This window comes from Oenanthe melanoleuca, chromosome 17 (assembly GCF_029582105.1).
Source record: "Oenanthe melanoleuca isolate GR-GAL-2019-014 chromosome 17, OMel1.0, whole genome shotgun sequence".
Classification (NCBI taxonomy): domain Eukaryota; kingdom Metazoa; phylum Chordata; class Aves; order Passeriformes; family Muscicapidae; genus Oenanthe; species Oenanthe melanoleuca.
The window spans coordinates 1,283,226-1,304,787 of record NC_079350.1 but is presented as its reverse complement, the minus strand read 5'-3'; the positions used below and the strand labels follow the sequence as shown (position 1 = coordinate 1,304,787).

At 50.7% G+C, this 21,562-nt stretch overlaps 1 protein-coding gene across 5 annotated transcripts in view; it reads right to left on the bottom strand.

The window, feature by feature from the left end:
* The window catches only part of NR6A1 (nuclear receptor subfamily 6 group A member 1), a 73,436-nt gene that overhangs the window by 22,591 nt on the left and 29,283 nt on the right, over positions 1 to 21,562 (bottom strand). For 2 of the 5 annotated variants that reach the window (XM_056504993.1, XM_056504994.1), the window contains exon 1: positions 2,094 to 2,294. The exons of the other annotated variants lie outside the window; for them this stretch is intronic. In XM_056504993.1, the coding sequence (XP_056360968.1) occupies positions 2,094 to 2,121 (28 nt within the window). In that variant the 5' untranslated portion in view covers positions 2,122 to 2,294. Of the gene's footprint in view, positions 1 to 2,093; positions 2,295 to 21,562 lie in introns of those variants that run through there. 5 annotated transcript variants of the gene reach the window in all.

Here is a 21,562-nt window from a genome sequence, read left to right as displayed (position 1 = left end):
CGCTCTCCTCTCGCCTCTGGTGATGCCTCGAACGCAAACAAACGCGTCGGGGTTTCCTTTGGCCTTTATTTTTCCTAACGATGCTTTTCGTTGTCAATTTTTAGTTTCGAGAAAACCATCCTGTGAAATTCAAGCCCCAGAACTGGAAGAACTCCGCCCTCACTGTGGAGCGCTGCATTGTCCAAACAAGCCCACCCCAAATCAGGCGCCTTTGCTTCAGGGGCTTTTTATTTTTTTTTTTTTTTTTAACTTATAATCGATGAACACAGGGATTAAATTTTCCGTGCGTTGGCCCCTGCTCGGGACGGCAGAGCCCGTGGCCGAGTTACAAAGGGCCGGGGGGTCCCGGTTCTGCTCGCCATCGAGCCCGCAGATGGGGGTCCAGCCCCACGCGTCCTGCCTGGCCAGCCCGGCTCAAAGAGCAGATTGTGCTGCCCCGGATCAGGCCGGCCATGGGCAGAGCTGAATAGAATTAACCCTCTGTGAACTAAAACAAAAACATTTGTGTGCCCAGCTGGGAGAAAGGTTAATTTAAATGGACAAGCCTCCTGTTAAAAAAAAAAAAAAAAGAGGAGGGGAAAGAAAGAGGAAGCCTGCTATCTTATTCTCTGTACTGTACAAAGATGTTCTACTCATAAAGAGTCTCATTTTAAAAAGCAGCACGTGAGTACTGGAAAGAAAAGAGGAGAAACGCTGCACTAGAGGAATGGCCAGTGCATCTGCTCTCCTTTTCCAGTAACGAAATCCCAAACTCACTGTTTTACTACACCCTGATCCCGTTTCTGCCCAAGAAGAGAAAGAAAACCTCCATTAAAAAAAAAAAAAACAAAAAAAAAAAAACCCAGAAATCATCAGCTGCTCCTTTTCGGCCCGGTATAAATCAAGAGCGTGCAGCTGATGAAACCCATCACCCTTCCCCTGCCTGGGACACATCTCTATTTGCATATCAAAAACTCATCTGTGAAATGCAACTTCTCCCGGGCAGGGGAGCCCCGGCTCCGCGGACCCCGGTCCCGGCGGGGGCTGCCCAGGGACACGGGGCGCTGCGGGACCCGAGCCCCGCTCCATTGTGCGGGACGGGGACAGGACGGGTCCCTCACTCCGGCCAGTTGTTGCACAAAGAGTTTGGAACAAAAGCCCGCACACCAAAATGTGCCCGATGGCCGGACCGCAGCTGGGGACAGGCACGAGGGGCTCGGCCGCGCTGCCCTCGCCCGCAGACCCACTCCGAGTTCAGTCGCTCTCTCAAGGGATCAACTTTCGCTGATCCAATTTTAGAGAAATAAAGGTCCGTGCGCGGTTCCTGCCCTGGCTCCGGCGCGGCCGCACGCTCTGAATTCACATTGGGTTAGACTGGTTTGGTTTTTTTAATTGACGCATTACAAAGCGGTAAGATGAAGACCTGACTTACCTGCCTTAAAACCGATTCTCTAGGCCCTATTGAAGCTGTCTAGATGTGCAACCACTGAGAACGATGCTGAATTAAGAAAATCTCAAACTAACCCCACCCCCAGCGGTCCGGGCTGCGGGAGCAGGGCCTGGGCACAACCGAAACAGCGACTTCCGCAACGTGTGTTACCAAACACGAAATGTTCTCTCCTGAAATATTTCATCCTTCCCTGAAGGTGAGCTTTACCGCTGTCCTCAGCCACAGAGGAGAAAAAAGGCTGCAGATACCGGGGGGCACAGCGCCGGTCCCGGGAGGGCGGGCGGGCGCTACCGAGCGCCTCCGTGACCCCGATACTATCCTTAATTAACGATACTAAAAAAAGCTCCTCCAGATGGTCGGAGGGATTAGGAAGTTTAAAATATAAACAAATTAAGCCACAAAACAAACTAATGCCCTTCTTCTTTTTTTTTTTTTTTTTTTTTTTAATTGCATAATCCTGCTCGCAGCCCAGAGCTCCGCTGCCCGGCCCCCGCGAGGAGGCAGGAGAAGGGGAAAAGCCCGCACGGCTCCTTCTCGCCGCGGTCCCGCAGCCCGCGGTCCGAGCCCCGCACGCCGGCACGGGGCGGCCCCGGCCCGGTACCGGCGGGGGAGCGGCGGCCCCGGGACAAGCGGCACCGCCCGGACAAAGCCCGGCCCCGCTCACCTTCCATGCAGGTCGAGTCCCGCTTCATCCCCGGCCGGCTCCTAGGGCCGCCTCATGGCGGCGGCGGGCGGGCATCCCGGCTCGGCCATCGCCGCCGCCGCGGGCCGCCCTATGCTAACGACACTGTGATGTCAGCGCCGCCCCCGCCGCACCGGCCCGCGGGGGGGCCGGGCACCGAGCGACCGACTGACAGACAGAGCGACCGACAGAGAGCCTGAATGACCGGCTGGGACAGACTGACAGACCGACAGAGAGACAGCCTGAGCCAGCGGCTGAGACTGACCGACAGACGGACTGACCGACCAACAGACTGACCGACAGACTGACAGACAGCCTGAGCAACAGACTGACAGACCAACGGACAGACTGACCAACCAAGCCAACGACTGGCAGACCAACTGACGGACTGACAGACTGCCTGATCGCTACCCCTGCCGTGAGCCATGGCCTGGGCAGCTGCCATGAGCCATCACCACCAACCACTGGCCATTGGCCACCAGCCATCACCACTGGCCACCACTCTGCACAGTCCTTCCGCCAGCTTCCTAGGGGAGTTGAGAGAGCTGCTCACTGCGTGTGTGAAACAGGAACCACCAACACACACATCAATAAAATCCAGAGATGCCCAGCATGAAAATAAAAGTTGCCCAGTGCAGCTGTGGCTGCCCCATCCTGGACACGTTCAAGGTGAGGTTGAACAAAGCTGGAACCTCCTGGTCCAGGTCCTCCTCCTGCCCATGGCAGGGTGTGGAACAAGATGAGCTTTAAGGTAATTTCCAACCCAAACCATTCTGAGATTTTATGAGTCTGTGAAAATTATTTCTTTAAACTGATAACAAGTATTGGCCAAGAACTTATGCTCAGTTTTAATCACCAGTGAAAAGCAGTACAGAGACAGGCAGTAGCAGCCAACAGGCACAGCTCACAATGCTCAGGCCAATGCCCTCCCCATGCCCACACCTGGCAGAGCACTGTGAACACAGGCTGGGACTCCCAGCTCTCCCAGGTGAGAACTCAGGTGCTGTTTTGGTGGTGGTCCCTATGGGGCAGGGGACTGGAGCCCTCCTCGCAGGGGTCTGCAGAAGTGAGATGCTGGAGTTAAAATGGAACACAATAAATCCATGACTGATTTAGCTGCCCACCTCTAAACAGGCACTACTGCCAGCACTGATCATGGTGAGCTCTTCATCAGACAGCCGTGTGTGTCTGCACCAGAAAATATTTTCATTAAGCTCTTCTTCCCCTTCACCCTCCCTCTGGGATGAACCCAGCCTGGGCTACAGTGCAGCTCATGTGTCCTTAGTGCCCAATAAACTGTCCTGATGCTCAGCTGTGTTTGACCAGCCCAAAACAATCCTCACCACACCACAGCATTTAAGGGAATGCTCAAGAGCATTTCTGCTGATGCCCAATCCAACCTGTCCTCCAGATGTCTCAAAAGTGGCTCTGCTCAAAAGCCACAGTTTGCTTCTGCTCCTTATCCCGAGGAGTGCAGCACCCAACTGCGCTCTGAGAAACGCCTGGCTTAGAATAAACAAGGCACAGAGGCAACAAAAGAGGTCATATTTCACTCCATCCCAAGCCTGAAATTTTATTGCTTTCTGGTGACATCCAGCAACGCAAGTAACCTCGTAAGCATGCAGGGCAGAGCTCAGTGTTGTCCTCCTGGCAGCCTGGGCCCCCTGCTCCAGCTGACCCTGCCTGGGAGAGGATCTGGCCACCAACCCCAGCCCCAACTCCAACCCTTCCATGATTCTCTCTGCTCATAACCCTGTTTTTAACCCAGCATTTCTGCACAGCAGGTGCACTTGCAGGAGCAAACTCTTGCAAGCCCACCCTGCAGTGCTCTGCTGATGCTGTAAATAAATCTGTGCAGTTCCCTGTCAGCCCAGCAGACCCTCGTGGGTCTGACCTCCCCTTTTCCACCAGAGCCGGGCGGGGTGAGGAGCCGGTGCCCTCGCAGCGCATGGCCAAGGTAAGGCAGGCCTGGCTGCACTATTGACACAGCTGTTTGCAATTGTGCTGCTCCCAGAGCTCCACATTCTTCATCCCATGCGAGCCCTCCGCTGGCTCCCGGCACCCCTCGGAGAAGTGTGACCAGAATGCAGAGTGCTTATTTTGTAAAGCCGCAGTGTGCTGTGGACACAGCAGGCTGAAATGAAGCAACCTAATCTCGAGATAACACGAAGTTGCTCCAACAACTGCTGTTCAGACCCAAAACACAGACACACCAAAAAAAACCCCAAAACAAACCCCCCTCCTAATTCTGAAACTGCAGTTATAGACAAAACCTGGCTGGGGAAAATTATAAAATTATATTTGCCCAAACATCCCAAATCTTCCAAATTTTTCAAAACGCACATTAAATACACTTGTCAGTTTATCCATAATAAATCCTTAAGGGTAGAAAATAATTGTAGAGATCTGAAACTATTCTGTAAAATCACAGGCCAACTGGGAATGAGCAGAGGGCAAGCAAGGAGATGGAAAAATGAGTTCTGTTGTCTGACCCAAACAGCCATGCAGCAAGTCTGGGCAAAAGAAAAATAAAGCTGGTTCTTATTTTAGCCTGTATCAGCCAATATGCTACTGTAACCAACATCCAAGATTTTATAATGACACCAGCTCATAACAGTAAAAGCCAAAAGCATTGCCAAAAAGTGGGCAAGTGGCACTCGCTGCCTGCCTGCAAGGGATTTATTGTCATGATGTTAAAGCCATAAGGAACAGGCACAGGAAGCAAGAGGAGGGACTGCCCCTCTCCCCGGGTGCTCCCTGGTCATGTGCCATGAGATCACCATTCCAAAGAGAAGGAGCTCTCAAAAGATGGGACTTTTTCAGAAATATGGAGACAAAGTGGCGTCATGAGCCAGTACCAAAAGGGATTGAGCAGTGCCAGGCCAGCGCAGCTCCCCCAGGACACTCTCTGCCAGCACCATCACTTGCCACAGCCAATCCCCAAAACTTTGCTGAAAACCCCAAATTTGGGCAGAGCGGGACTGGCAGAGCTGCGTGGCCCCAGGACAGGGACAGCCCTTCCTTGAGCTCTTGCTCTCCCACCCACGGCCACAGCTCCACAATTCCCCGTGCTGCAGCCAGGCTTTGCCCATTTTCATGACAATCGGGGCTCTGTTGTGTCCCCGCAGTTTGAGCCATCAGCCCCTTTGTGGCAGGAACAAAGTCTGGGCTGCGGATAACAAAACCCAGCACATCTCGGCGACAAACCCGGGGCTGCCCCCACACCACTGAGCTGGCCACGGACCAAACTACGACACTGGAGGGGATTTGATTTCAAGTAACAAACAGATCCTAAGGAAACACCCGACTCCTGGCTTGGTTTTCATTTTACCAACAATGGGGCTGCTGGCAGCAGCTCCACTGTGCTGAGCCCGTGGAGTTCAGCAGGAATCTGGGGAATGAGACCAGAACCAGCCTGGTCTGTAAATGCAGCTGAATAAATGATAAAAATTCAGATTAACACATCTCAACACCCTCGGTGCTGTGGGCATTACTCCTTTCAGCCACTGCAGTGAGAGAAACAGGTTGGAGGTAAAATACAGCGTATTTTTCCCCAAAATATCTATTCCGCTCACTATGTATGCAGCTATTTCAGAGAAATTTTTTAAAAATTTATATAAAATTGCTTAGAGGAGCTATACAAGGAATTGCAAGAAATGAAAATAAATGTCCACCTGATGTCTGAGCTGTTCTGTGATAATGGTTTAACAACAGATTGGGCAATTCCTCTCCTCCCTGGTGTTAAACACACCCAGGAGCGTGGTGTTAATAATTCTGGTGAAGGTGGTCACTTGGTGCACACAAAATTCAGCAATTTTCTCCTTCTTACTGTTTGTTAGGTCGTTGTGTAAATCCAACCCTTCTATCAATTTCCGGTTTTATCTGTTTATTTATATTTCTCTTTGCCTGGCTACCGAATTTGCCATCCCAGCCAACTGAGAGCTCCACGAAGCATTTCATTGCACCTCGCTTGGTGGGTGACAAACAGCAGAGAGCAGCTCTGTGTAACAGAGGAAAAGGCAGGGGGAGGTTAAGGGCTCCTCTGAGAGGTCGCCTTCAGAGGAAAAAAGGAAAACAAATGGGACTGTAGGCATGGGAAGTATATGGTTTTACTGCCTTAGTGGGAAAGTACAAGAAAGGGGAATTGCAAAGGGAGAAGCTTTACATTTCTATGAGGAGGCAATTGAGCTCCATCCCCTTCCTATGGGATGGCTCCATCCATTCTAAGAGTGCATCTTCTGTAACTCCCAGGAACCAAATGAGGTCACACAGCATCAGATCATACTGGAAAACACGGGGAGTCCTTGGGCTGGGTCCCTGTCACCAGCAAGAGCCTCACAGAGCCCTGAGCACTGCATGGCTGGAGCAACAGCGGGCCCAGGGCAAGGTCTGGCCCTTGCACCTCCTCCTGTGGGCAGCTGTTTGTCCCAGGGCTCAATATTCAGGCACAGATCCCACAGCAGAGGCAGCAGTGGGGCTCTGTCCTCTCTACAGAACCAGCAGGGACACAAATGAGCCCAAATCTCTTCATCCAAACCTGGGCAGAAGATGATGCAGAAATAGAGGAGAAGCCTGTAGGCCAGGAGGCAGAGTATCTCCCAGATTTGAAGAGGTGGGAAAATTCTGTGCATTAAAGCTATAAATTGAAAAGCCAAAAGATGACTTTATGCCAGACTTACACAAACTGCAATCACACAGCTACACCAGCCTGCTGCAGTTGCTGGTGTTTTTAATAACAGCAACAACAGACCAAGTTTGTTATTATAACTGTAGTTATTATAGTTTTGAACAGTATTTACAAATTCCAGCTTGGTGATGAGCAGCAATTTTTTGTACACCCAAGGAAAACCAAACAAACAGAGAGGACATTTTCTCAAATTTCGGTTCAGATGGCAAAACGAAAACGAAAAATCTTTCAGAATTACAACTGCAGCCAACACGTTGCTGGGACTGCAGCAGCTTTGGGGTTTCTTTGGATCACTAGGTGCTGGGAAAGTCCTGTTTGGGAATGCCCTGGCTGCTGGGTGCCTCTTACACACCGCTGAGACTGGCAGAGGGACGGGAGGTGGTGGCGATGCCGAGCACAGCCGAGCATCCCCGGGCACAGAGAAACGCTTCCATTGTGTGGGAAGGGAGAAAACATCCACGGATTTGCACCCGTGGGCTTTAGAGCCGGTTTAACCCGTGCTGAGCTGCGGGGCTCCTGCGGGACACGGGCGGGTCCGTGCGCTGGACGGGAGAGGGCAGCAGCCGACCGGGGACACGGCGAGCGCACGGCGGGGACGGGCTGGGAACAGCGGGACAAGGGCTGGGAATAGCGGGAACGGGGCTGGGAATACCGGGAACGGGGCTGGGAATAGCGGGACAGGGGCTGGGAATAGCGGGAACGGGGCTGGGAATACCGGGAACGGGGCTGGGAATAGCGGGACAGGGGCTGGGAATAGCGGGACAGGGGCTGGGAATAGCGGGAACGGGGCTGGGAATAGCGGGACAGGGGCTGGGAATACCGGGAACGGGGCTGGGAATAGCGGGACAGGGGCTGGGAATACCGGGAACGGGGCTGGGAATAGCGGGAGAGGGGCTGGGAATAGCGGGACAGGGGCTGGGAATACCGGGAACGGGGCTGGGAATAGCGGGACAGGGGCTGGGAATAGCGGGACAGGGGCTGGGAATACCGGGAACGGGGCTGGGAATAGCGGGACAGGGGCTGGGAATAGCGGAAGAGGGGCTGGGAATAGCGGAATGGATCTGGATACACCGGGAGAGGGGCTAGGCACTCCGGGAGAGGGGCTAGATACACACACAGGGGCTGGGAATACCGGGAATGGGGCTGGGAATAGCAGGACAGGGGCTGGGAATAGCAGGACAGGGGCTGGGAATAGCGGGACAGGGGCTGGGAATAGCGGGAGAGGGGCTGGGAATAGCGGGACAGGGGATGGGCACACCGGAATGGATCTGGATACACCGGGAGAGGGGCTGGATACACACACAGGGGCTGGGAATACCGGGAGAGGGGCTGGGCACTAAAAGGTCCCGCTCACGGGCTGGATGGCACCCCGGGTTTAATCTTCCTGCAATTAGCTGTTCTGTCAGTAGGAGTAGCTATTTAAAATGTCCCTTTCCGTCCCCAGTCATCCCTAAGTATTCAGTGTAACTTGTTGAAGTTTGTAATCCTATTTTCCCTTTTTACAGAAAAAAGGAAAAGCTGACTGAAATGTCCTTCCAAAATTTATGAAAACGGGAACAAAGTTATGGAGGAACTATCTGGTATACCCTGACAAATCCTCAGACTTCCCCTTTGTACCCAACCAAGAATACATCCATGCAGAAAAAAGCCTATTCCACTGAGAAAAGCATCACCTGAACTCCCAGCTTCTGTAAGAACCTCCTGCCAACAGCTCAGCTTGGAGACTGAGTGATTTACCTTCTACAACCATCTACAAACAACAATTACCTCTTAAGATTAATTCAAGCTTAAATTAAATTGTGAAATGTTAAAATCTATGGAAAATAGAAAGGCAAGGACAATTGAGGATAACAGCACAGGAGAAATCACCATACTCAAAAAATCCTTGTGTAAATCAAACTTCTTTTCTAGAGGGCCTCAAAGCAGCAAGGGAAGGCAACCAGCACAGGAGAGTGGCACAGTGACACACCTGGCTCTGTTTTAGGGGGAGAAGGGACAAAAATTTGTCATGAGTTCTGCATCCCCTTCCACTGTCCAGCTGTAACATGAAGTGCTCAGCTTTGAGCTGAGGGGGCTCCTCTAGAAAACTGCTTTCATCACTTTAAGTTTCTGCTGTTGCAAATGTGAGGAAAATGTCCCCATGAGCTAGGTTGTCCTGAGTCAGGTTGTCCTGGCTGCAAGAGCAAATCTTTGTGTGTAGAGCAGGTCGTGTGATTTCAGCACAACACTGCAGAGCAGAATGGTGCTGGGGAAGTTCTTTGTACCCTGCTCAGTCCTCTGGAGCTGCCTGGAAATCTGGGCATTTCTGCATTGCTCCCCCTCCTACTAACATTGGTTCCAATTCTGAATGGGGGGCAACAGCTGAATCCTGAAAAAACATATGTTACCTCCCTGTCTTCCTCATGTTAGCCCTGATCCTCATCCTTTACTTCTGATAAACTGGATAATTTACACATCACCTGTACTAGCAGCTCCCAGCCCAGATGCCACCCACCCCAGTAAGCACGAGGTTCCAAATTAAGATGTATGTGACTGCAAAGAGCCAATTTTATTAGACAAACACTAGGGGAAAAAAAATCTTCCATCCTCCTCTCATTCCTGAAGCCACACAGGGCAAAGTATTCCCATGCCTGTTCCTGACAGGGAGCGAGGCTGCCCCAGCACAGGGGCTGCTGCTTTGGGTGTAAAGACTGAATCAAACATGCAGTATTTAAGACAATTAGGTTTTCAAAGAAACTACACTAAACATTTCTTTCATGTGTAATCAAATTATGTTAAAGCAAACCTCATAATTTAAACCATTCCATTGGTCAGCTCCTATTTGTTTTCCCTGCACCCTCATTTTTGCTCCAGATCTGTCACATTACATTAACACCTTTCCTACTCACTGCCTACAGAAATAACAGCCTTCGACATGCCTGCACAATCCATTTGTCCTGCTCTAATTACTTTTTGACATAGCCTCTTCTGCTGTTATCTTGCCTTTTCTGACCTCTGTCTGTATTAAAGCCATTTAAAACAATCTTTACACTCGGTATCTATTGTGATGTGTCTTATATGATACTGCTGGAGCACCAGGCAGTGACATTTTGTAAATCAAATATTTAAATCTATGGTAATACGATAATGTACTTGAGGAAAGCTACTGCACAGTGGTAACAGCTCCAACTGGCTGCTCACAACACGAGCCCCCAGGACTGCAGCACATTTTCAGGATGAAATTTCTATTGTCATAAAACCATTCTACATACAGAAGCTGCTCAAAGATAAACGGGGTCTTCTGTGTATTAAGGAATTTCCCTTGATTTCACAAGTGGGGAGGAAAGCAGGAGGAACAGAAAAGTGGTCACCCTGCACAAGAGAACCCAAACAACCTCCAGACAAACTGAGCAGACAGGAAGAGGATCAGGCAGGGTGCACCAACAATGCAACCCATGACAAATCACACTCTTCTTCAAACCCAGAGGAGAAACCCTGAGTCTCTAATTCCAATATTCCTCTGTTTTCATCAAGCCCATTCAGAAACTGTGCCCTCATTTTCTTTTGTGGTGATTCACAGAAGATGAGCCTCTAATTACCAGCTACTTCCCCAGCTGAAGCAGCAGAGGATCTGCTCTGTGCCAAGTGTCTGCTCTGGAGTCAAGAACTTTTCCACATGGTAGAACTAATTTTTTTGGAAATCAAGTTGATCTCGATGTATGTACATCTCACAATACAGTCTAACTACATCTTTACATGCTATTTTCCACATGATCCAGCCTCATGCTCACTTAATTGGTATCTAGTCAATACTTTACTCACATTTCAAGAGATTCCTCAAACCTACATTTGCCCTGGTGCATTTACAGGATAATTATCTAGCTCACACCAAGTCTGGCCTTCTAGATCCAACCAGTGCAGACACAGGCACAGCTCTGCACTTTGTCTTCCAGATGACAGCACTATAAAACCAACAGGGGACAAACCCAGAGTCAATTAAAATACATTAAATGCAATGCAATAATTCTACGATTTGTCATAGAGATTTTATTCCTTTGACTTCCTCTGACTGTGTCCTCAGGACATTAAATCCCATGAATGCTGTGGAAAGCTCTTCCCACAACACTTCCCTATGCTCATTTTTATTTTCCCCTTTCTCTTTCCTGTCAGCAGCCCTGACCACAAACCTCGGGCTCATTAAGCATGAGAACAGAGAAGGGACCCAGAGCTGCACGACCAGAGCAGTGTGCTGGAAAAGCAGGAGTGTGAGACAATGCTGTGCTGGAGCACAGTGTTGGAGAGGTTTTTCAGTGAAGGTTTTTCACAGGATATCCAACAGCAGGAGTGAGTTATGCCACAGGAATTGCTGAAACAGTGAGGATTTAGGGGGACCAAAAGCAACAGACACCAGATCTGGAACCAAGGGCATAGAGAGTGCCACATTTCATGTGAGTAAAGAGGCTCCAAGCTCCTCTGCACAGTGGCACAGAGCAGCATCTCTTCCCAGCCGGCTCTGGTGGAAGTCAGGGCCTGAATTCCTTGTGCAGGAACCTCGTGCTCGGAGCAGCCCCGTGTTAGGACCGTGATTAGTCCTTAACAGACGCCTCTCAATTGCCTGCCTGAGGAATCCACCTCTCCCCGTGACTGCCCCCGAATTAGGGGGGTTGATTTCCCCTCATTAAGGCTGTCCTGAGCTGCTCTCTGCGGGAACCACAGCTCCCAGTGCAGCTCCAGAGAAACCAAACTGCAGGAACCCCCACGGCTGCCCTGCTTCTCCTGGCTTTGGGAATGGGAAAATGGCAAATCAGCCAAACCAAAGCGAGCGGCTGCAGCCCCACTCACAGCACGTCTGTGTGTGCAGGACAGACAGACAGACAGACAGACAGACAGAGCTGCCCTGCTCCCTGCAGCCTCCCTGGCCATAAATCCTCCCCAGCACAGCGGGTTTAGCCAGAGGGATCCTCCACAACACGAGGTGCCGCAGGAAATGCGAGAGGGTTTGAGAGCAAACATGTAAGATTCAGATTTGAAATTAAAATGATCTGCCCCAACAACAGCGCCTGGATTTCTGCATTAAATTTTTGACATTCCAATGGCATGATATGTTCGTGTTGCTCACCCAAGATAATCCCACGCGGTTTTTTAGAAGTTAAAAATTAAAATCTGCATTAGGGCTTTTATCATGCATCTTGAAAACAAGGCAAATAGAAAACTCCCAGTGCTCACCACCAGGCATCTTATCAGCAAAACTATGGGGCTCTTTGTGCTGTGTTGTGATGACTCTGCAGCACATGTACTCCTGAAAACAGCCCCTGCTACTCACAGGATACACCCCGGATGCTCTGACCCACGGATCTCACCGTGAGGTGCCACATCATGTGTCAGAACAGCCTAAATCTGAGAGAGTTCCTACACCAAATTTAAACTGCTAAACTTGCATTATGTCTACAGGAGCAAATGTAAGATGTTAGATAAGGGCCACACCGGGGTTATACACACTCAGTATTTGGTTAAATCAGGATTTAGACCTGTGAGTTCTGGAGATATGAATGTCACTTAACAAAACAGAACATAAATACCCACAGGGCAGCGACCTTCTACTTTAAAGCAAAAGACATCCAGCTTTTCCTGTGTGAGTCTTGCCAAAGACTAATTGCATTATTGCTTGTTATTTGTAACAAAACATAAACATTTTCTTCATGGCCTGAGACAGCAATCACAGGAGAACTGCACACCCTCAGCTCAATACACACTAGAACAGGATATAAAGCACTCTGATCTAGTCTCATCCACCCACTAAATTGCCCCAAAGTTTGCTTGCACATATTCTCTGCAGGTCCAGGGAGAAGCTGCTTTCTGCACTGGCAATGCAGCGAGCAGGGTGACAGTCTAACATGGTGTCCTGCTGAGATCCAAGAATAGCAATGCCTTAAAAGGCAGCGATGTTGAGATCACAAGGAAAAGAGAATTAGGGCACAGCTGTGGAGTTCTGTAGGCTAAAACATAGACTCAATATGTCAGAGAAAATTAAATCACAGAGCTACATGTAATTTCTAGTCTCATTTGGAACTTTGCAGTAGCTGTGCAGAATTTGTGCTCGGGTCATACATGTGAGTCTCTGTGTTTCTGCACACAGAAATAAAGCATGGAATTATTTTAAAAAGAAAAAAAACAAAGGAGTTGTATGCTGCAGTAACACACACAACTATGTTTGGAAGGATGTGCACATGCTACTGCAGCTCACACACAGTTCTGTGGGCAGCTCTGGAGGCCAGACAGCAAAGCCCCAGACCAGCCTGTGACACAGCCTCACCTGCAGCACAAAACAAAGACAAACTGACCTGACAGATCTGAAAAATGTTTTCCTGCCGTTGTCAGATAAATGAAAAGCACCCTTCCTCAAAATCGAAGGTATTTAAAGTGATAACAAACTTTAGCACAGGCTTTTCCCCTTGAAGTAGTGAGGTTACATTTTTCAGAACAATATGTAGATATAAATTTTCCAGTATTTCTTTATCTTTGAAGCCCAGCACTAGCTTCTCCTCTGAAAGCATTCAATATCCAACAGAATACAGACCACTATCCTCTGCCTGTATCTACTATCACAATCTGTGTCCAACTAATGAATTTTGGGGATGTCAGGGTCTGTGTCTGTCAGTGCAAGAGCTCTGCCTTGAGCCAGGAGCTTGGTGCCTTCCCCAGTGTCTTGTCCCCAGCTCCAGACAAGGCTCTGGAAGGCACCACAGGGATTTGATGGTAAGAGCTGTGGATTCCATGGGAGTTCCTGGATGAAAGCTGACCTTCAGGCAGAGCAGGAGGGGCTCTCCCAGCCAAACCTGAACCCCTGGAGCAGCTGAGCAGTGCCTTTTCTGCACAAGAGACCAGGTTTGACCTGACCAGAAGACCAAAACTGTCTCTTTAAAAGGCTCTGAAGGCCAGGGACAGATAAGAGAGAAGATGGAGGAGATAAAGCAGCTGACAATAAGGGAGCAAGACTGATTGGGATGAGGTCTAGGTGGGCAGGCTTTCCTAAATCCCTGGTACTTGAGCAGTACTGTGGTACAGAACAGCAAGAAAACAGAGGTTGGAATCTGCACGTAATTACAACTGTGTTTAGTTAAGTGTATTTCCTGTGGAGCTCACAGAGCACGGCTGCACTCGAAGCTGGTGTGTTGGTATCAGCCACCCTTTGTCCCTAAAGAGGTAAATTATACCTCTGATTTGTATGTAAAGTTCAATAGCTGCTAATGGTTATACTTGAGCTGCAGACAGAGCTGTGGACTGACATGTCCAGGAGTCAATTCCTATGAAGGGATAGTACATTTAAGAGATTTTACAAAGGGGGAGAGTTCAGCAGCCAACAGACAAGGAGAAGTGAAGACAAGGCAGGGAGGGTCGTGCAGGGGCAGCCCAGTGAGGGTTGGGCTGGGGGACCAGCCTTGGTGGGACAGGACCCCTTGGCCGTGCCTGGTGAGTGGCAGCCCTGTCCCCAGCAATGGGGCTGGTGATCACTGAGGCTCCAACCCAAGCTGTTCCAGGATTCTCTGACCCAAACCCTGCTGGAGCTCCAGAGCTGTGTGCACGTGGCAGTGCTCGGGAGAAGGAGGAATGCACCGTGATGGAATCACATGGGGAAGGAGATAAGGCAGGAGGGATGTGTGAATTCAGCCCGCAGTGATGGAGGATACTCCTCTGGAACTGCAGCTCCCGAGCACAGGCACTGCACCATCTAATTAACAGAGAAAATGCCGATCGCTGCCGAAGAGCTGCCTCTCCCGAGAAGAACCGGGCATTACCTGCTTTAAGCACAGCCCGGTTCATACATATGCAATGCTCTTCACGTGGTGCGGGAAACAATCCCGTAAACGAGGATGCAAAAGGAGGTCACTAATTCTCCTGGAATATCTTTGGGAGCAGGAGGAGGGAGCCCCGCACGCAATCCCACCCCACCACATCCTATCCTATTCCATCCTATTCCATCCCATTCCATCCCATTCCATCCCATTCCATCCCATTCCATCCCATTCCATCCCATTCCATCCCATCCCATCCCATCCCATCCCATCCCATCCCATCCCATCCCATCCCATCCCATCCCATCCCATCCCATCCCATCCCATCCCGACCCAGTTTCCCACAGCATTTCTGCCCAGTGACAGAGGTCCGAGCAGGACCAGTGGCAGCTCCCAGCCCATGGGATTCTCTGTTCCATACTGCTTCCACTGGATGTGCCCAGTTCTTACACACAGGCACACACAGGCACACACAGGCACGGCATTGCACATAAATGTAAGTAAACACAGGAAGAGAAGGAATTAGAACAATAAAAATCCTGTTCTCGTTCTCAGGATATTCCTTAGAAGTAGATACAGGGCTGTGAGAGTGGCTACATGAATATCCATCCCATGGATCCGCACTGGGAGAAGCCTGGCAGTTCCATCCTGGCCAAAGCTCTTTTTGCTCGTTTCTGGCTGCTCTGAGCATTCCTGCCCTGAACCATTCCTGCCCTTTCACTTCCACCAAAAGGAATCCTACTTATTGAGCCAGCCGGAAGATTACAATTCCTTCATGACTCCCAGCCAAAGCTCAGATGCTGTGAGGAAATGCATTTTCCCACCCCAAGCCCCGCACACCTCATGTACTGTCCTATTTCCTACTCCCTAAGTCCCTAAGGAATTACAGTGTATTGACTGCAGATATACTGGCAGTTCTGATGTCATCTTCAAGGTTTTTATTTTTAATTTTTTTTTTCCCTACGTGAAGCATCTATATTTCCTCTGTTCTGAAATTTTGTGCTGAAATTACAACAAGCCAAAAGATCTCTTCAATGGGAAATTTCACAAACGGAGGATTATGACTTCAGCTCCAGAATAAGCAGCAGGAGCAGATGGAACTCTTCAGAAACAATGATTCCATTTTCATGCAAATTTCCTTAGTAGTTAAAAAAAGACGACGAAGAAAAAAACCACCAAGATATCAGAATGGTCTCTAAATGGAAGATTTTTGAATGATGCTAAAAGCAAAGGGCTGGTAGCTCTCCAGAGTCCCAAGCATTTTAGCGGCAGCCAGGGTGAAAAAAAAAACCATGACAAACTAAACCCAGACTGACTCCACTCAGAGTCAGGATAAGGGAAAATGGAGTGCATGTGTATTTTAGTTTTTATGATTTTCAACATCCTCGGCTGTGTGCTAATGCACACTTCAGAGCTAATTCTTATGCTCTTTAGGAGCACAGGCTTCATTCATGAAGCAGCATGACAAAAATTCTTTATCCACTTGATGACTACAGAAGGTGACAGGCACCGAAGCAGCAGGCAGCCAGGGGACCCTGTCAGAGTGCTAACCTGCAGCGCTGCTCCTCGGAGGACAGCGCTCCCTGATTGCTGCAGCACTGGCATGCATATTTCATAGCCCCAGTGTGCAAACTGAGCCAATCCTTGTGTGATTAACACTGGCAGCATAGCCTAAAAAACAAATAATGCACAGAGTTAGCAGACCCTGTTTCTGGCTCTTCTGCTGACTTCTTACTCAGTTTTGATCTTGTGCCTTGACTTCTCTCTTGTGTTTACTCCCCAAGTGAGAAAATTCGAGCTGCTCCCTCGTCTTCAGCGTGGTGAGGACAACTGGCTTTGCACAACAGAGCATGGCTGTGCCACACTGCAGCACCAGCCACTGTCCTGTGGTGCACACAGAACACACACTCACAGCAGTAAATGGAATACTTCAGAAGGCCCAGGGAATTGCACTTTTACAGGAAATGATACACACAGAGGAGCAGGAATGCAACCCAGTGATGTTTGTCAGGGCCTCTCCCTGCATGGGGACCAGGGAATGTGCAGCCAGGTCTCTGTGAGCACAGCTGCAGCCTTTCATGCACAGGGATCAGGGAATGTGCAGCCAGGTCTCTGTGAGCAGAACTGCAGCCTTTCCATGCACAGGGATCAGGGAATGTGCAGCCAGGTCTCTGTGAGCAGAACTGCAGCCTTTCCATGCACAGGGATCAGGGAATGTGCAGCCAGGTCTCTGTGAGCACAGCTGCAGCCTTTCCATGCACAAGGATCAGGGAATGTGCAGCCAGGTCTCTGTGAGCAGAACTGCAGCCTTTCCATGCACAGGGATCAGGGAATGTGCAGCCAGGTCTCTGTGAGCAGAGCTGCAGCCTTTCCATGCACAGGGATCAGGGAATGTGCAGCCAGGTCTCTGTGAGCAGAGCTGCAGCCTTTCCATGCACAGGGATCAGGGAATGTGCAGCCAGGTCTCTGTGAGCACAGCTGCAGCCTTTCCATGCACAGGGATCAGGGAATGTGCAGCCAGGTCTCTGTGAGCACAGCTGCAGACACCAGGATGGCTCCTGTGGACAGCCCCTCCAAATCCAGGCGTCCCTCCTGCCACAGCTGCTCCCTGGTGCTGCTCCTGATGTTTTGCAGTGAGACTTCATAAGTGCCTATCAATTCTATCAAACAATTTATATATCACTCAGTTTCACATTGATTTTTAAAATTAATTTTATCCTTCCTTTTTCATGCAAAAGGGATACAAATTTGGCTTCAAATAAGGCTGCCAAGAGCAAAGGCCTCTGAGCCATGTGTTCAATACCAAGAATACTTCTGTTTAATCCCATTCTACCTACACTTATCCCTTTCATCATGTCACTGGCCAAATCTTTTCACTTTGAATTTGCTCTCAAGCTGAATCTCTTTCCTTCCTCATCAAGTTAGATGGATTTAAACTATGACAGCTACCAAAGGGACAGGGCATATATAAAATGACTCCAAAAATGGGCTCAACAAGGTTTATTTTCAATCTCTTCCCTTGCTTACTTCTTAGCAGAAGGATGTAAAGAAACAATTTCCTCACTTAATCCCTCCTTGACCCAAATTAACTTTTCCCAAACTATTTTCTTAAATAATTTCTTTACAGTCTTGCCTGAATGAACTTGACAATAGGCAATCTCAGTCTCCCAAGGAAAGGAAGAGAACAGCAATAAGAAGATAACTTAGCTGGTCTGACCAGCACAGTGCTGCACATTGGGCTGGTGGAGGAGAGGAGGTTCAGATTAACACTCTGGATTTGTCTTTATTTCTCAATAAAGATGACTCAGGAGGGAAAAAAAGACATGTATCCTTTAAGCCCCCATTTCTTCACTTGCTGGTCCTTGTGGTATGATCCATCTGCCCCAGGTCTCACCTGCTGTCTGGGTCAGCACATTGGATCTCACCAAACTCATGGGAATTCTTCCTTCCTCCTTCCCCTGTCTTGTCACAGCCTTTCTCCAGGATGGGAACTGCCAGAACAACTGAGGACAACTGGGGGAAGCACAAGGGGGTACTGGCACTGCATCTTCTTTAGATGCCTCTACGGATCTCCATCACCTTTTCATTTCGACTTGGGTAAATTCAAAGTGGCAAAATGCAACACAAAGTTGATGACAGTACAGTAAAATGGCTGAAAGGCTGAAAACTGGGTCAACCCCCACCTCCTGCCCCCAGCCCCATCACCAGTGACAGGATACTGCAGGGCCCAGCTCCGGCTCGGAGGAGCAGCCACGGCACAGCGGCCTCGGCTCAGTGCCCTTGCCTGGGGAACTTGTTCTCCAACTGCTGCTCCAGCAGTTCACTTCCCAATGGGAAATTATGTTTTCCATAGATTTAGTGAAACACAGTTCTAATTTAGTAATCACAATGTTCATCCCACTGAGCAGGACCCAGTGTTTTGAGAATGAGAGCAAAATAATTAGGACGAGCCTCAAAATATTCGAGCGACTCAAACATTTGAAGATCACCTCTGATGTGGGGACAGAAGGAGGCACCTGGAGATTGGCATGTGGCTGTGCCTATACACTGCGCCAAAACCCTGTTCCCTTTCCCAGACCTTAACATTTCATATTTGAGGACTTCTATAGTATTTCTGCTAATCTTAAAATGGGTTCCATAGCTGCTCAGATACCTTGTAAAGCCCATATTACCCTCAAAAACGCTCTTATGGATTAATTTTTAATTTTCATAAATGGGATCAAAGATACCATGTGTTTTTCAGTCAGAAGCCCATTCTTACCCCACCAAGCAACAGAATATGCATTTTAACAACTGCACCAACCATGTTTCAGGAGTATAACTAAATGACTCAAGAAATGAAAGACAATCCTCAAAAGAAGAGGCAGATGGGAAGCTGTCTGGGAACTGCAGAAGTTACTACAAAGGTGATTGTGGGCAGAATGGACAGCAGATACGAGTTATCTCCTTCACACTCGTGACAGGGAGGTGGGAACCTCTCCATCCACATCAATAGCAGCTGCGTGGCAGTGATACGAGCCTGGGTCACCATTAAAGCAGCACGTCAAGCTTTTTTTTTTTTTTCTTTTTCTTTCCAAATTGCTTCCTTTTGGACAAGTTCCATGTAACTGTCATTTGTTTCCTCATTTCGTTTTCATTTTCCACTTATGCATTCATGCAGCCCTTGAGGGGGAATTCTACAGAAATCCGTGTCAAGAATGCCCACGAGGGCCCTCTGACCCACCCCTCCGCGTCCCTGCTAACGACATCATGGCACAGCTGAAAAACTCAAACTTGACCAGAAAAGGGCAGGAACTGCATTGCCACTGTGGCTCCTTCCTTTCATCCATCACCTGCAGCTGCCCTGGTGCACGTGGCCTGTCCCAGGGTGCTGAGGCTAAAGCACAGGAACCCAGAACCAGCAGTGAAAAGCATCACTGGTTACCAAAAAGTGTTACTGAAAGCATTTTAACAGCAGCAAAGCACAGAGAGAGAACAGCTATGCAGCGTTCAAGAATGAGAACCTGTCCTGTGGTACAGGATCGGGGGTCAGAAGGGACTCAGAAGTCACCCAGCCCAAATCCCCCTCCAAGGAGAGTGCCCAGGGCTCTCGTGTCCCCCTCTCAGAGAAGAATAAAGGTCAGAAACTGAAAAAACTAGAGAAAAGAAGACGAAGAAATCTGGGAGAGAATGAGAAGATGCAACAATGAACATTGACTTCTCCCCACTGCTCATGACAGAAACAAACTTAGTGCGTGTTTAGTGCAATTCCAGAGACACCCCAATGTCTTGTTTCACTGTTCTAGCACAGGGAAAGGACGCAGACGGGTTGTGGGAGCAGCTTGGAAATTTGTCAGTCTCAAAACACTGAAACTGGCAAGGCAGTGCCGTTCATTCATCATCAGGTGGTCTCACTGAGAACGTGCTTTGAAGTGTTTTATTCTGTCCTGCCATACGAACGGCCACGGCTGTTCTCACTGTGCTAAGGAACGGAAAGGAAACAAACGCAAGTGAAAAATCTCGATGTGATTTGGAGGGGCTGTCCTGCCGCTCCAGCGGGACAATCCCGAGGTTTTCCAGGAGCCCACAGCGCTCGTTAAAGGCGCTGGAGCCGCTCTCTGACACCTTTTCGGTGCCTTTAAGTGCGAACACCAAGCGGCCTCGCGCTGTCTCCCGGCTCAGCCCGTGCTGGCGGCGGGGCCGCGACGTGACCCAGTTTCCCAGTGGCCCAGAACGGCCGGGGATAACCCGGGCGGGGGCTCGGGGGCCGGCGGACCAGGCCCGGCCGGCTCGGGTGACAGCCCCGCGGCGGAGGCGGCGGCGGGCGGGGCCGGGCTCGGGCCGGGGGCGCTGAGGGGCGGCGGGCGCGGGGCAGGTGCGGGCCGGGCCCGCCCGGCACCCAAACAACCCCGGCCTGCGCCCGCCGCCGGGGCGGGACGGACCCTCCGGGCCGCAGGCGCGGCCCAATCGCCGCCCGGCCCCGCGCCGCCGCAGCCAATGAGCGGCGCGACGGAGCGCACGTGACCGCGCGCGCGGCCGCCCGTCAGCGGGCGCTATATAGCGGGGCGGGGGCGCGGGCGGCGGCGGCCGCGGGGGCTCGGCGGGTCCGGCCGGGATCGCGCCCCGCCCGCGCCGCGCCGGGGCCGCCGGACAGCGGCGGGAGCTGCCGCACCGCCCGCGCCCGCCGACAACTTTGGGGAGAGCGAGCCCAGCGCGGAGCCCGAGCCGGGAGCGCCCCGCCAGGTAAGGCGTTAATCCGAGTCCCGGCGGGCCGGGGGGAGCCGCCGGGGGGGCGGGGGTCGCGCTGCGCCCCGACCTGCCGCCAGTTGGTTTTTTTTTTTATATATATTTATATTTTATTTTTCCAGTCTCATTTCTGCACGTGCTCCTTTGTTCTCCAACAGAAGCGCTTTTTTTTTTTTTTTTTTTTTTTTTTTTTTCATGTATGTATATATATATATATCCGTTAATGTAACGCAGCTGGAGCAGCCGCTCCCCGCCGGTACCAGGGGCGGGGGGGAACAGGCAGCAGCTCCCCCTTACCCCCCTCTTCCCCATCCCTCCCGGTTTTATTCCCTCCTCCCCCGAAGAAGAAGGAGAAACTCGAGCGATTCCGCAGCGCTGGAAGTTGCTCGCGGGTCCGGGTCGGTAACCAGACACGCGTGTCGCCCGAGGGCTGGCGGGGAGGAACTGAGCCAGACGGGGACACAAAGGAGGGGGGCAGCCCCAGACACGCCGTCCCCGCCCCGCGGCGGCAGCGCCCGGCACCGCCGAGACCCGGGCGGGGACGGCGAGGAGGGAGAGGATGCCCCCGGTCCCCCCTTTTGTCTGGCTCCGGTGGCACCTGCGGGGGCGAGCACTCGGCCGCCCCGCCCGCGGACCGTATCGCGACCGGCGACGGATTAGCGACAGTTGTTGTGGTCGGAGAGGGGTGAGACAGCCCTGGGCTCGGCGGTTTGGTTCTTGTGGCCGTGCGGGGCTCGATTCCAAAAGCCTCATGTTAATTAACAAAA